General features: G+C 40.9%; 1 protein-coding gene across 1 annotated transcript; it reads right to left on the reverse strand.

The window, feature by feature from the left end:
• Positions 1 to 7,490: 7,490 nt before the first annotated feature.
• On the reverse strand, positions 7,491 to 13,621 carry LOC144476323 (uncharacterized). The gene is made up of 10 exons (XM_078193079.1): positions 11,903 to 13,621; positions 9,923 to 9,976; positions 9,535 to 9,807; positions 9,329 to 9,397; positions 9,188 to 9,256; positions 8,992 to 9,111; positions 8,866 to 8,931; positions 8,728 to 8,793; positions 8,343 to 8,504; positions 7,491 to 7,790 (listed from the first exon to the last, which is right to left on the reverse strand). Exons 1-10 carry the CDS (start codon positions 13,619 to 13,621, stop codon positions 7,491 to 7,493), a joined length of 2,898 nt encoding a protein of 965 aa, XP_078049205.1.
• Between the last annotated feature and the right edge of the window lie 2,422 nt (positions 13,622 to 16,043).

The following is a 16,043-nucleotide window of genomic DNA, read 5'->3' on the forward strand; positions in this document are numbered from 1 at the left end:
CGATGGATCGAGGAGTCGCGTGACCATGCAAGGTTCGAAAGCGATCATTGCCGTGGGAGTGAGAGGGAGTCGGCGTCCTTCGGATCGCTCCGTTGCGCAACGCGCGAACTTGTGAAATTTCCGGATGAAAGGGTACACAGTCCAAGACCTTAAACTTTGCAGCTGTCGCTACCACTTTAACTTCTCGGAAGAAGAATCATCGATCGCAGAAATCTCCGGCAACGTGGGAAGTTGATTGACTACCGGATAATAGCTACCGATTTTTCACGGACTTAACGATAAGAAACCAGGAAACGTGTTAATACAACTCATCCGATTGCGATCTTAATGCATCGTGCCTGTCCGAATAACAATTACAGCTATCGACTTTTCGATTCTTATGAACTGATTGCGTAAACGTCTGACTACAAATGTTCAGCAAATGGAGAAGAATATGCCGATTTCCGGTTATCGTTGTCACAAATGTATATCGATTATATTATTAGTTAAAATAGATAAACAAAGATTTGCTACACTAGATAAACATTAGCGGTTTGTTAATTAAAGACAACGTTATTCTGAGTTATAAAAATGCGTATGTAGAATTATTAAATAGTTTTCTTGTAATCTCATTAAATTCAAATATCTTAGAAGTCGATTAGACGTACCTAATCAGCAATATGATTGAAAACTATGATATCAATTTGAAATTGCTCCGAAAAGTACAAAACGAATGATGGTTATTAAAATGTAGGTTAATAGATCTCTATTGATGGTTTCGTACACGAGAAAGTCTAATGATAGGCTTTCAGCTGTAAAGTTGATATAAAATATTAAGTTATCGGTTCGAAAGTTTGCCGTCATTAAAGACTAGTAGTGATAAACGTAGACAGAAGAAGAAGCAAGAATAAGTACTAACAACTAACAATTAACAAAAGTCAACACATAGGGGTAAACATAAACTTAACTAAAAATCCTCTCAACGAAACAAAGGCAAACTAGTGAAAAACAAAAAAGTTATTAATAACAACAACAGTGAAGTATAAATCTAAAACTACCATTTAGTTTATATATGTATATAAAAAGTGCCGTAATTAATTTCGCAATTCCAATTATCTTTTATTAAATTCTTTTGTGAAACTTTTCATGCTAATAAAAATTACGAAAAATTCATTCGAAATTACGAAAAATTCTCCTAAACATTTTAATCCGAATTAAAATGATGAAAAATTCATTTGAAATTTTGTGATACTGAAATGATTAATTAAAAAATTAATTCAAATCGAACGCAAACGGTACACGCGAGTTTGAAGTTTCTATATTCAATCACCGATGTATTAGTTTATCATACGTAATTACTCGAGTAGAGTCACGGACGTCTAATTAGCGGACACGCGATTCACTATCGAAGAATAATTACTAAACAATGATTAACGCAAAGATTATTAATGTCTCCTTCGCGTTTCTTAATTCATTAAACAGGATGCGACACGTGGTTCGAGTATAACGGATCCGCTTCATTCAAATTACGTTGAAACAGTATCTTGAAAGTTCGAGAAGCCGGACGAGTCATCCTGCGGAAACTGTTCGATCGATCACCATGAAGAGGTCAGCGTTTATTAGTGAAAGTATTCGATACTAAATTGTTACAGAGTATGCTATCTTGTATAATACCGCCTCGATCTATAAATTCGTCGATTTCTATCTCATTGGCGAATTATCTCGAACCGAAATCAATTAATGTTTAATTGCCGCGTGATGAATCGTTATTACCGTGCGTTGCACGTTTCAAGGTAGTATTACCGTGATTATAGGAATGAATATCTCTGTCTTTGCTCGTTATCGTTACCAATTTTCAAGCGTTTGATCGATAGAATTGCGAGGTTTCTTAACCATCCAGTTTTTGCGTGGTATTCGAGTCCGAATCGAGACTTAACGGGTTCAAAGGATCCTCTACGATCTCCTGTAATCCGTTTAGGTGATTTTATGCTGACCACGAGACATTCTGGTCTATTTATTCCGGCGCCATTGGGTCGAGGTGTTACGTTTGTGCGGCGATTGGCTAATTAACGGCCGAAACCACCGAACTGGAACCGTTGATTGGTCGGCGGCGGCTGAAACAAAAAATTGTGAATTTTTCATCAAGACAACATTAACAATGCCTATACTTCTATACTATATTTATATTTAAATTAATAAATTTTCACAAGCTTCTCTGCTGCTGATTTTATTGTGAACAATTTTTTATCTATAAAACTCTTCTCTCTTCTAATTTATATATTATGACAGTATATATAATAGAACAGTAAATAATAATGAAAAAACTACTCAGAATTAGTAAATTTTTTATTTAAAATGATTAAAGAAGTTCTAGAATTGGAACTAATTATATTTGTGTTCTGTAAAATTTTAAGAGTGTGATGATTTTTCCATATCTGTCAATGTCATGAAATTTTTTAAAATTATGTACAGAATATGTAGAATTGTATAGAGCATTTCTTTAAATATAGTGCACCGATTAAAGGCCTGTGATTCTTTCCGAGAGCCATCAAAGTAAATCAAAACCTCCCGAGACAAATTCCATGGACGATGATTGAATAAAATCTGTTCTTTATTTCCTCGTGAAACTTTGCGGTTGACACTAAAATCGCGATCTTCATATATTATTAAATGTACCAATTGGTCATTTATCTATTTACAGGGATATTTAATATATGCTTCATCAACTTCCACACAATTTTCAAACAGGCAATTAAGTATAAATCGAGAAGAATTTTATTTACTATATAAAGATGATGTGAATTACGCAACTAAGTAGTTCATGTTTCTATCTAGATTTAACGCAATTAGGACAATTGTTTAAGAAACGATGATCGATTCTAGCGTGCTCTTTCATACGACAGTTAAATCTTCGTGAAATCCGTACCGATGAAAAATGATTTTCGCAACGTGCGATGAATCGCTTTTCACGGGTTTCTATGCGAATTCACGGCACATAATTTTCGAATGGCGAGACAGAATTGGGACGAAGCGATATCGATTGCACGGTCGAGAGGGTACAGATGTTAGCAGGTGACTAGAAATTTCGCAAATCCCGTCCAAGGGTCAAACTGCGTCTAAACGCGGTAAAAAGACTGGCTTTCTTTCGCGAGTGGAAAGTGAATGGCCTTCGAAACCGGCGCCCGATTGCTGGGCGACACTATTGCCAGCAAAAACGTGGAAAATATCGTTTAACAAGTTATCTGGAAACACTTCGAATGATTCGTTTGTCGCGTTTCTCGTTGGCCGGTCGGTTCTAACGATTAATAGTGCAATTTATGCAACTCCATTATGGGCATTGAATCGAGTTTCTGCGAGATAGCAGGTAACAACGTTGTGCTAAATATAGAAGCAATTTAGTTGAGGTTTCGAGGAAACAGGGTGACTGAATGCAGCATAATGCAGAAGAAGTTAAATCGCTAGAAACGTGACTATGTTAACGATATTGCTTCACCATGCGTTGAAGTCACCGAGACATATGGTTGTGAATTAATCATCTGAAGTTACTGACGATACGTAGGGCGTTAAAATGAATCTATAGTCATTATGAAAGCTTATATTTCTAGCTCAGAGTAATAGAAAATGTTTAGTTAGGATACATTCCGGAATAAATTAATTATTGTTTTACAAACGAGAATATCAACTTTTACATCCTTCAACAAGCTTGCTTTTAAGTATTTCTGTTGACTAAACATTTGATTCTTCCTTTAGAAAGTACTGTTATTCTAAGCAAACGTTTTCTACACCGAACACCTTTTAAATATCCAGAACAATTGTTCCTTTATTTTTATATTTACAAAATAAGTCATAAAAATGGGGTTTTGCATACAGATCTAGAGTCTATTCCGAAGATGTAAATATTCATAGTGTTTGATCGATATCTTCTTATGGCAACCACAAACTTTTCCTGCCGTAATTTGGTACGCTCTGTGCATCCGTTTAAAGAAATGAAATCGGAGGAAAAACCGAAGAATTGATTCTTCAGTTCCTCGATCATGTAAATCGTCCATTGGCGGGGGCAGCCGATAATTCGCGAGTATCACCGTGACTTTCACGGTCCGATAACGTTATTGCCAAGTGTATGGGCAACGAACCGGCTGGGCACTGCGTTCGTGCGTGTATGTGTGTGTGGGTGGTGCCGTTCGAGCGGAAGAATGCGATCTTCCGCAGTTATTCATAGGTCAAACGGTGAAATGTACTTTCACCTTCCAATAACGGAGACAGTTCCGCTCTGTGGGAAATACGATGGGAGCTCGTGCGATTCGTTTAACGAGGAAGATTCTCGCGGAAGCGAGCAGTGAATTTACCGAAGATTTAAAATTTTAACGTGATAAACTGCACTATTATGCAATTGAAGCCATGACAATCAGCAAGTATAGTATTCTTCTGCATTCTAATATAGTATACTACTGCAGTACTGCGCGTACGATATTGATGAGTCACACATAATTCTTAATCTGGTTAGTTATGTTTATTTCAAATAAAGTTTTCATTATTGCCCTAGCAACATTAACAAATTGAAATGCTAGAGCTCCGTATCTTCCGCTCTAAAAAATTATAAAAGATATGGAATGTACAGTTCAGTACGTAGATCATGTTAAATGTTTCACGAATTTTTCTCATACGATTTAGAAAGGATGTTTTCTATAAGTATCCTTTTGATCAAGGAAACTATCTAATCTTACTTTGAAGTTAGATAAATGTCAGTCTTACAATTCCACATTTTTAGATTTAAAAATCTGGTATTCAATTCAATTTCGACAAGGTGTCCGATTTTTCAGAATTTTCTCAATAGATTAAATAGGAAATTTTCTCTTGCAATCGCCCTCGAGTCAGAAACTTGTACGCCAGCCAGTTTCACAACGTCTGGCAAGTTACTCTTGTACGTGTTCTACCGTTTAAATTATGCGAGATCTGTCTCAAATTTTTGCATGTTACTCTATAAAGGAAATCGCTCGAACACTTCGATACCTCAATTTTTCTTTACAACAACCTCTCTTTTCGAGAGCGGAAATTATACAGCATCTCATGTATCATACTTTCGCCTGTTTATTCCCGAGCAGGTATAATAATCGGTGCCGATTAATTCAGTTCACGGGAGACAGTTTCAACGGAATGACGTCAATGCGGAGGACAGGATGTTTTTCCACTCGGTCGTTTACGAGTGGCATGAATTCAACAGGAACCGTCGATGAAGCGATGAAATGCAGACCGTAGGCGGAGAGAGTGGATCAACGACCCTATCTTCTCCTTTTCGGGGCGGGCAGCGATCGTTGCGTCACGCGCGAAATCGCATCTCGCTCGCGACACGAACGACAGTGGGCCCGACGTTATTCCGGCCCCTCTCCCCCTTTGCGATCACGTAATCTGCGATCTCATAACACGTCACGCACCGGTCGTATGTACTGATGAACACGCGTGGCCACTTACGCCTCGTGTCGCGGAATATTTTCGTAGCGACGCATTTCTGCGAACATTTCCGATCTCTTCCGAGACAGGAAGGAGGGAGAAAGAACTGCAAGGGATCGAGAGTGAGCGGATTTTGGAAAGTACCTCCTTGGTGACGGTCTATCGATCTTGTGGATAGCTAGTTTTATTCATAATTGCTGAATAGATACCTTGAAACGTAATTTAATACCAATTATTTGCATCGAAAGTAAAAGATTTTGGAATATTTTGAAACTAGAATTTATCAATCGTGGTTCATAGATCATTGATTATGGGAAGGGTCTGTAAATCTTTTGGGTTCGCAGGGGTGTATCGTGTCACGTTATGCTTTATTCTTTGGTGGAGGTGTAGACTTGCAAATATAATTTAATGCCAATCGTTTGCGAGGAAGTATTTGAGACATTTCAGATTGTTTACATTCGTCGTGTCGCATGTGTGAAGTCTATGTTTATTTGTGAACTGTTTAACATGTAGAAATGGAAAATTTACGCAGACGTAGCTCACACCTCTACCAATGTATTGGCAAGGATTTTGTAAAAAATAGTTTTTATTGGTTAACGAAATAAATATTAATGCAAAATAAAATTCGGAATAAGAGACATTGATTCCTAGACGCATGGACTTATAAATTACAATTTAATCTCTTTTCGGCTTTTGCACGCACTTTCACGATATCCGAGATTCCTTTTTTTTCTGCGTCACTTTAAGAAGAAAGCGATCGTAACGCATTTCATACTGATGGTAATAAAAAGGGAAACCGGTAGGTTTACATAATTCGTTACACAGATGTCTCGGCTTTATTTATTGGGCAATTGTTGCCCTTAATTTTTGATTACGCAACGTCGTCTTTGAACACCTCCGCGATCGTTCCGTTTTAATGGATCGGAACCTTTATGCTCTTCGATCTTTACACAACCGAGCATAATGCGTAGCATTCGTCCAATTATCGAACGCGTTTCCTCGATAACCCAATTTTCAGTGAGCGAGATAATTAACAGTTGACGGATATGGGTACGTGACGTAAAAGGGTAACTGTAAAAACACAGAACAGGTCCGGAAACGGTCGCGAGAGATCGTTCGGATGACGTCAAATGCGGCCGAAAATTGGATGGACATGTCTACACGAGAGTGACAATTGAAATAAGAGGTTGTCTTACATCGCTGTACGTCATTAAAAATGAATCAGTCGGAATTGCAACCGACCGATTCAGGTCGAGTGGAAAGTACACTGTTGCGTTCTTCATCCTTGGATTATCACGTCGCGCGTAATGAGTGATTAATTAATTGCTCTTTTCGCGTCAATCGTTGCGCGACAAACCTCCTGTAATCGTTCCCGTGATCCGTCGTTAGTATTAATAGCAATTTTCGATTTTCCTCGTATTATGTTCCCCTTTCCGATTGTTCCGAGCGTTTAGAATAAAATAAAGAGAGCGTTTATAAAAAAAATAAATAACACTAACTTTCTTGCTTTTTTCAATGAAAATGATGAATCAATTCGTCATCAAACAATAACCTGTATATGTGGTACAGAATAAATTTGTTTCTTCGTCACCTTCCCGATGTTCTACATTTTTCAAAATGTTAAATTTATTGTATCATTTCTTGGTCACCTTACAACGAAGCGAACAATGGTTATATGAAAATGATCAATAACAATTTAATTCGTCCGAGGACTTCAGACTCATCTTCTCAGTGATTTATAATTATTATTGGTTCTGTCTGACTCTTAGGGTAATAACAGATATTTCTTCTAATAAAACAAAGACAGTAAAATAAGGGCATAGCGCGTTGGTTAATTGATTTAGAATACTACTGTTACAAGCAACGTTTTTAGTTATCCGATTTCGAGGTATTACTGTTACACAATTATAAATTTAGGGTTCGCAAATGTTGATCGTAATAGTATAATATCGATTGCTTGATATCCTTGCTACATTTATAGTCACTTTTGTTTCATAGATCTAGTATAAATTATGAATCATTCATTTCAGGCAGGTCCAATGAATAATATCTGTTCGCATCATTCAAAATCTCAATGCCCGGGACGATGTTCCGCGAGTAGTATTTTGGTTCGCTCTAGGAGGTACCATAAACCGTGATGGCGCGCCTTGATAAGGGCTTGGTGGACCATAAGAAGGGGGTGGTGCGGGGGATGGCGAATCCGAGGAACCGGCAGACGACGCGCCCAAAACACCCATTATCGCGTTTATCAGAGAGGCGACTATCTTTAGTATCGCGGTTAATATGTCATTAACCGAGGAACCGAGCAGAGCGATGGGATTTTCCCCCTTGTATGGCGTCACGGGCGTCATGGGCGCCATGGGCTGGAAGATTTAGAAGTAGAATGTAATAGGGGACACTTATATCTACTTTTCAATTACTGTCGTTCGAGTAATTACGTGCAGCTTCGTTGGGCATCAAAATATACAATCCTTAAGTCATCAATTAAGAATTGAATCTAATCAACTAGGTGCAGAGAAATGACGAAACGTATTTCTATTTGTCGGAAATTTTTTAATAGCGGAAGATCAACAGAGTGTTTCTTAGAATATTGTTCAGCAGAGACAGCAATTTTATTTACAATATTAAGGTTTGAATTGATATTTTGTAAGACCCTTCATCTAAAATAATTATTTTAAAGATCGATAGTTGAGCACTTTTTAAATCGTTTGCTCTAAATCGAAAGTAACTTCGTCCAGAATTTAAGAATTGATTAAGATCGATTGTTTGTAACATTGATGTTATGAAAATAATTAAAGTTCATCTGCAAGAAACTGGCTCGTTGAAAATCCTATTAAAATACTTCCGATGAATAAAGTGTTGATCGAAAGATAAGATTGACTGAAAGGAAAGGGACGACGAGAAAGTTTACTCACGCGATTAGGCTGACCGCCGTAAGCATAAGAATCGCCCCCATAGCTTGTAGGAGCTCCGTAAGAATCTGTTCTTGGTCCACTGGAGCTGGCGCTAGTTCCAGAGATGGATCCAGCAACGATCGCCTTAATCAGACTGGTAAGGTCAGACCCACCTCCAGAATTCTGAAAGCATTCCGATGCAAGCCGATCGTTATCAACAGTTCACTAATCATTCGAAAGACTCGCGCGTAAACCGTGGCAACTCTAAAATTAGGCACATCGATCTCTCCAACCGCAAGCAAAATCGTTAATCTAAGACAATGGTATTCACGACACTCTTTCAGTTTGGAAACGGTTAGTTTATTAGCCATGGACAACGGCGCGTTAACAGAAAATTAATGCGTACTTTACTAAGACTAGAGACGACTCCTGCGACCAATTTCTGCAGCATCGACGTCATGTAGGGCCCCGACTGAAAATGAGAAAAATTATTGGCAGAACGAACTATAGCATGATTAATCTATAATCTTCAGAATGGTAGTACCTGGCTCAAGGGTCCGCTCAAGTTCATTATCAAATTGCCGGAGCTAGATGCGCCTTGATTGGGAGGCTGAAATCCGAATTACTTCTTCTATCCTAAACTTCATCTGAAAAGATTCATGCTACTTACGTTGCTGCTCTGTCTGCTCAAAGGAACGAGTAAAGGACCGGAAAGAGGTCCAACCAAAGGCGCAATGACCTGCAGAATTGGCGTCAAGATGGCTACCGAGTCACCCATTCCCTCTGGCCCCTGCAACAAACTTCCTTACTCGATTACCTGTTCCCTTACCTGCCGTGTTCATCGTCGAAGCAGCTGGACAACTCACTCCGCTAATCTGCAATAAAATGGGCACCAAAATTCCGGCGACGTCGATGCCGGGATTTTCTCCATCTCCCTAAAACGGATCAAACAGAAGTACAAAATCCAGGACGCGGGACGACGAAGCAGAAGGACGATTGAAGATTACGTTCGACAGATCTTCTAACAGCGGAACAGCGGCTTCGAGGACGTCGGAGATGTTTGTGTCGCTCTCTGGCTGCAAGAAGGATCAACTGTAGTTGCTCCTAGTTGAGATCTTGGGAAATTAGGTCTAGAAGCTAGATAGTCTTCATAGAGGTTTCACAGCTTTTCCGGATGAAAACATTCATTGTAGAGGAGGTCTAGGTCTCTTACGTCGCTGAGATCCTCCAAAATGGGTGCAGCGAGCTCGAGGAGGTTGATGAGGGCCCGCACAGAGCCGCCCCCTTCATCCTCCTCGTCGCTGTAATCGCTTTCATCGGAGCTGCTCTCGGAGCTTCCGCCGTTATCCTCGTCGCTTTCGACTTCGTCTTTCGGTTTGCTGCCTTCGTCTTCGTCGCTCTTGTCCTCCTCGCTTTTGTCCTCCTCGCTCTTGTCCTCTTCGCTCTTGTCCTCGCCGCTGTTACCCGAGTCGTCGTCATCGTCGTCCTGCAAATCGTAATTGACCGCGCCGAGGGATCAGAACGCTCGCGAGCAGAGCAGAGCGTTAATTATCAGGGAAAAGCAGCCGAGATTACGGTAATACGGAGGAAAGCGAACGTACCTCGAGCTCTTGCGCCAGAGACGTCTGATTACGTCTTCCTTGTCGCGACTCGGACTGAAAACCAACGAATCGAATTCAATGAGTGCTCATTCTGTCTGAGTTCCGCCCCAAAGGGGCGTGCGAGCCGCTCGAGCAGTCACGGTGAAAACCGCTCGCGGGATATGCTCGAGCCAGGTCTGCGTGCGACCAAAATCACGTTCCCTTTTCACGGCAATTTGACACGGTTTGATAAGCGCCGAAGAAATCGTGCGCTGCTCTCCGAGCGCGCATTTTCGCGCGCAGTTGCGCAACCGGTTCGGACGGCACTGTGGAAGAGGTTGTGCAACGGGCGCGTTCACCCTAAAAGCCGAGCCTTGGGAGTAAATAGCTTGTCCCCGTAATTGGTCGCTTCCGATTATGCTATTCGAACATTGTCTCTTCGCTCAAGAGGAAACTAATGTTGAAACAGAGTCTTGGAGGCATGGCCAATTTTGTTATTTGCTTTTTTTTTTTATTTGTTCTATTTGCTTTATATTTTATTTTACTTGTATTTGACATGAATGTCTTAAAGGAAAAATTGTCTATATGGTGATTGCTTTATGATCAACGTAGAAATTAAATGCTCAAGAGATACTATGATATTTCACGAAAATGACTACATGCATGCGTTCCGATTTAACATGCCCTTTGATGCGTGACTTTAAATCGCGTTAGCGCTAACAAAAACCAAGTCTCCAAATTTCACTCTCACTTCTTCCAGCATCCGTGACGCACGTTTCAAGCTCAATTTGAACATGCTTGTTACACTTTGTAACTTCTTTTATGACCAATTAAAGAATCATTACCTTAGGTAATATTACACACGATAACACTAAGGAATAAATCTAAACTCTTTTAATTCATTTCTACTATATGTAGCCATGTTACAGCCATGTTATCTTCAATGTATCATTGACCGAACGGTACGTTGAAGTCATCGGAAGCCACAAATTATATTTTTCATGACCGTTACTTATAAAAAAAGACGCGTACGTTCCTGTAAAAGAACTTTCTCGCCGGCCGAACAAAAGAGTTCCACCAAGATCGCTGATCTTTTCTCATACGACGATACGTAATGTCCACTCTCGCGCATCTTCTATCCGACGAGAGCTGTATACATCATACAATTTCTTTAAACGCAACCGTTTAACAATCTGCCTTTCACCGCTGAAATTATATCTGAAGGCACAGCTCCCGTTCTTTTCCCTGACCCGAACTACTTTGACACGCGCGCGCGTTCCTTTCTCTGCAATCTACTCCTCCCTGATCGCATTACTTTTACTTGGTTCTCTCTGTCGAACTCATCGGCCCATGGACCTGAATTAGCTGTCTCCAGGTTAGGTATAAGTTAGGACTGCGCATTGACTAAGTCGTAGGCTATCAGGTAGTCGTAATGAATAAATCATGGCAAGCTTAGGCAAAGATTCGGTGGGGTATATTAGGTTTAGGATAGATTGGATTCTGTCATAACAGAGTTTGATCAAAGTGTAAGATAAACAACATTAGATCTAGATAAAGTTTCAATTGAACATACTTGGACTGGTTTAGGTCCGAGATAAATCGTATTAGACTTGAGATAAGTTTGAATTGGACAATCTAGATCTCAAATACTTCTAAAGTGAGCACTGTTGGGTCTGTTCTAAATTAGAGTTAAGTCATGACAAGCTTGATAAGAGTAATTATAAGTCAAGAGGCGATACAAGAATTTAGTTATACAACTCTCGACTTTTTAGTCGAGCGATCACACAACTGAGTTTGTAATAAACGAAAAGGAGAGTATTTAGCAGACCATAAAATTCAGTGGGGATTATCTGATCAATGAAAGGTTAAACTTTTTGGCTTAATTGTAAGTTAAGACAAAGTTAACTCTACGTCATTTCCGAATTATCTGTTATCGTAGTCTCGATTAAACCTATAAATTATAAATCTAGAATTTAACCCGCTGAACTGAATCAAACTCACCGGTTTCGGAGGGTAAGTCTGCGGATTTTGGGGGTAAGTCTGTGGCCTCTGGGGGTAAGTCTGCGGGCCCTGGGGGTAAGTCTGCGGGCTCTGGGGGTAACCTTGTTGTCTCGGGGGATAACCTTGCGGTGGTCTCGGTGATGGTGTTGATTCCTGTCTCTGCGGAACCCTCTGTGGCAACGGGAACGATAGTGGCGGCTTCAGAGGTGGCGGCGATAGATCGACGGACAAACTATTATTCGTATTAGGAGTCTTTCTAAGCGCAGTAATCACTTTCAAAAGCTGCGTAATCATGGATGGCTTCTTGGTCTTCTCCTTATCTCTCTCCTTGTCCTTGTCTTTCTCCTTATCCTTGTCCCTCTCCCTATCCTTGTCCCTCTCCTTCTCTTTATCCCTCTCTTTATCTTTCTTCTTCTTCTTCTTTTCGTTTCTCTTCGTGGCGTTCACCCTTTCGGTTACCTGACTGCCATCATCAAACACGACGTTTATCTGACCCGACTCGTTCGTCACCGTGAAGTTATTGTCGAAATATGGAGGAAATGCATCAGGAGGATCCCTGGGCGGTGGAGTTAACTGCTTCTCATTGTCGGACTTCGAGGTGGTGGGCTCTATCTTCGCTTCTCTCGTGAACGTGATCACAGCCTCGAAAGGAACGTTCAGAATTCGCTTCGGAGGACTCGTGGAATTCTTCCTGGTAGCTAACTCGAGACTCTTCACTGGCAGCGGGATCTCCTCGCTGAAGCTGACGGGCGTGATCGTGGTGAACCTCAGATCCATGGGCAGAATACCCAGGTTGCTAGTCACGTTTCTCTCAATCCCGTCGAAGAAGTATCTGGTTGCGAACGAATCGCTGGGGAACCTGATGTTATCGGTGGTGGTCACAGGCAGGTACGTTCTCAGCGGGGGTGGAACAGTCTCCAAGTTTGAGAAGTCGATGTTCTTCGGATTGAACGCCCCAAAATCCGGGAACGTGGGCACGAAGAACTGTTGGTCGTTAATCTTCAACGCGTTCGCCATGTCGAAGGAACCTTTGACCTCCGGTCTGGCTAGATTAATATTAGCCGTGATCTCCAAAGGGCTGTGCACAGTAGTATCACTGATCCCCAAGGTAGCAAACGTGGTTGGTCTGATACCAAGGAAGTTCTTGGCAGTCACTGGCCCAGTGGTGAATGCTTGCAGACTAGGTGTAGAGACGCCGTTCTCTTTTTTCGGTACAGGAATCCTACTCTTCTCGGGATACCTATTGGTATCCTGTATTCTGAATTCCGCAGGACTCTTATTGCGCTCATAATTCTTCGCGTTCTCGCCGTACCTGGAGGTCTCGAAATTCTTGGCATGTGCCTTCATCGTCCCAACTTGTTTACCAGGATCTAGGTTCTTGAATCCTGAAGTCTTGAAGCTCTGCGTTTGCTTGTAGCTGCTTGGAGTCCTGGTAGGATCTAGCGGGCTTTCCGTAGTGTCTTTGACAGTCGCCAACGTAATGTTGATTCTGGACGCCATCAGACCCATCACATACTTCGCCCAGGCTACGAGATCGTCCTTCGTGGCGATCTTCAGCGGCAGCTGGATCTCCAGGATCTTCGGCACGCTGGAGAACCCGTTCCTCGCATCGCCAGCCAACTCTGGCGATCTTTTAACCGGTGGCGCTGGCATCGAGATCGCCAGGTGCATGATTATCAAAGCAAGCAGCGTGTGAGACCCTCTGGGCACGAAGATCATCTTGAGGCAAAGGATTAAATTACTCCTCTCAGTGGCACTTCTGACAATTACAAGGCGAGACCCAGCTCGCTGACGTCATTTCCGCCGAAATCCCTCGAGCATCGATCACCAAAGTCGAGGCCTTTGGCTTAGAAGTCGCGTCGCGCGTTCCCCATGTTAATGGGAAAAGAGAAAATGGGAAACTGAACGATGCGTCGAAAAAATGGCAGCTTTATAGCGACCCCTTTCCTTCCTGATCACAGAAGCGTGCACTTTTCCCGAGCACATCGCGGTCTGGATATTGGCATTCCTAATCACAGTGCTCTCACTTCCGCCGTTGCGATCGATGCTCAATGACCGATGCTCAATGTTCCGGGGGCTGCAATTACTTGATGAGGCACCGACGCAGGCGAAACGCACCTGACGACAGCCCCGGAGCTTTCGCAAACCGCTTGGAATCTGGAAAACGTGTAGGGAACGAACCTGCGTAAGCGCACCTGCTTTACTAATTGAAACTTCGGTCTTCGAGGAACTACGGCTCAACGGAACGTCGATGATTTGTTGATGTGGTTGGGTGGGTGTCTGGAAAGAGAGGCAATTGGGTTTTGTAAGATTCCATCATCCGTGGATCGTCAACGTATTCATGGATTGAGGTTGAGGTATCTATTTGACGTACTTATTGGTCGAATGTATGAGATAAGTTACAAAAAGGATGCAGGAGAACCTCGATTATTCGAATTAATTTTATTTAACCTTGCACTGATTCCTCGAATAAATTGTGTTATCAATGAGTCATCTTAGATTGGTTAAAATATTTTTATTGTCCAGTAGCACACATTGTCGCTTTGCGATTCCTATGTTACACAATAAGTTGCTTTTGTGTTATGGAATTTTTGAAACTGTTAGCTTAGCAGTGAAAGTATTGAAATTATTATGCATTTACAAACTTTAATGAAAGCGATAGTTACTTCTCTTAATCAACACCATTTTTAAATTTTTTAACTCCATAATTACTGACATGATGCACGTTAAAAGCGTTAATTACCGAATCGCTAAACATCTCGTTAACAGTGTCATGCAGCAATAGAAACATGTAAAGAGATATCTCGTCCAAGACTACGAAGAGGTGAAATGTCTTCACTGTGAGAAGACATCTTACATAAAGTTCTTTAGCAAATACACAAATTCCGCTAACGATCTAACAACCATGAGTCAACGGGTGACAAACCTGCTCGATGCGATCCCGAGAGGCAGTGCTAGTTTATTTGATCGGAGATTGCGCATGATCGATTTAATAAACACCAGTGGTGAACTAGCGTAGTAACTTTCATCGGCGTGGGAGTGCGTTAAACTTGTCCTTGCTTTGTTCCTTGCTGGAAACAGCTAATGATCGTAACGGGAGATCGTTCACCGTGTGCCGAGCTCATTGTTACTCGTCGGGAATGTCAAGATCGCGATCATGGTCGCGGCCAACAAGGGATTGCCCTGCTCGCTGAGCTCTCGTCTCGTCCCAGAAACTTTCGATCTTTTAATCTCGATTCGCATAAATCTTCAACAAAATGAAACCACTCTTATCATTCGCAACTAAAAATTTCTGCTTCAGATTTTTAGACATCCTTATATTGCAATAAAATTCACAGACCATCCACCATCTTCAATTTTTGTTCCTCTCCTTCAATTTTATTATTTTGTTTGTAATTTTTTCATAAGAAAAGTTCTTTCTGTTAAATATTGTATGTTGTATTAACCATCTGAATTTTTCAAGTAATGAAAAACGCTTTGGGTAAATTGCAGAATGCTTTAACGTTGGAGATTATTACTAGACTGAAGATTTTATATATTTATGACACAAAATGAGTTACTACGACTCGAGGCAGTAGAAAGATTAAAGAAGTTAACAAGTAGCCACTGAAATTATTAATGAGACAATGAAAGTCTTAAATGACTCCTGTTCATTGTAACAAATTTTTAATTTGCACAAAGACTCGCAGTCGAATAATTATTGCAATTAAATAAAAGTTTGTCTTGGCGTTTAGTATCAAGTTCGTAAAAGCTAAAAAAAAGGAGAAACAAATTTAAAATATCGTAAGGAAATTCTGTTGCACGAAGTTTCTTTTCTAGGATAACTGAAATTGAAGATACGTGGAATCGTGCTAATGCATAGGAAAAGCATACTCATGACTTACACTTTCTACTTCTTGTAAGTACCAATGCATGCACGTGAGACATACTTTCAATATCGGGTATGTCGGAAACGAAGACCCGCGTGCAAAAATTCACTCCACGTTTTTGACATATTTGTTCGCTTCCTTTCTCATTTTACCATTGGCTTGTACGGTGCAACAGTAGATAACGAAATTAACCCAATTGCTTCACTTTATTCTTACAATATATGCGGTTTCGTCATGCTTGAACACGTAGCTATAATACACGCTACGAATTA

The sequence above is a fragment of the Augochlora pura genome, chromosome 10, assembly GCF_028453695.1.
Source record: "Augochlora pura isolate Apur16 chromosome 10, APUR_v2.2.1, whole genome shotgun sequence".
Taxonomy (NCBI): domain Eukaryota; kingdom Metazoa; phylum Arthropoda; class Insecta; order Hymenoptera; family Halictidae; genus Augochlora; species Augochlora pura.

What these genes read in the sequence shown, in the direction of transcription:
- LOC144476323 (XM_078193079.1), bottom strand. Translation starts at nt 13,621, where the DNA reads ATGATCTTCGTGCCCAGAGGGTCTCACACGCTGCTTGCTTTGATAATC. An exon ending in TGTTAGAAGATCTGTCGAAC is followed by an intron (nt 9,257 to 9,328) that starts GTAATCTTCAAT and finishes GATCCGTTTTAG; the next exon opens with GGAGATGGAGAAAATCCCGG. An exon ending in ACGGCGGTCAGCCTAATCGC is followed by an intron (nt 7,791 to 8,342) that starts GTGAGTAAACTT and finishes TAAATCTTCCAG; the next exon opens with CCCATGGCGCCCATGACGCC.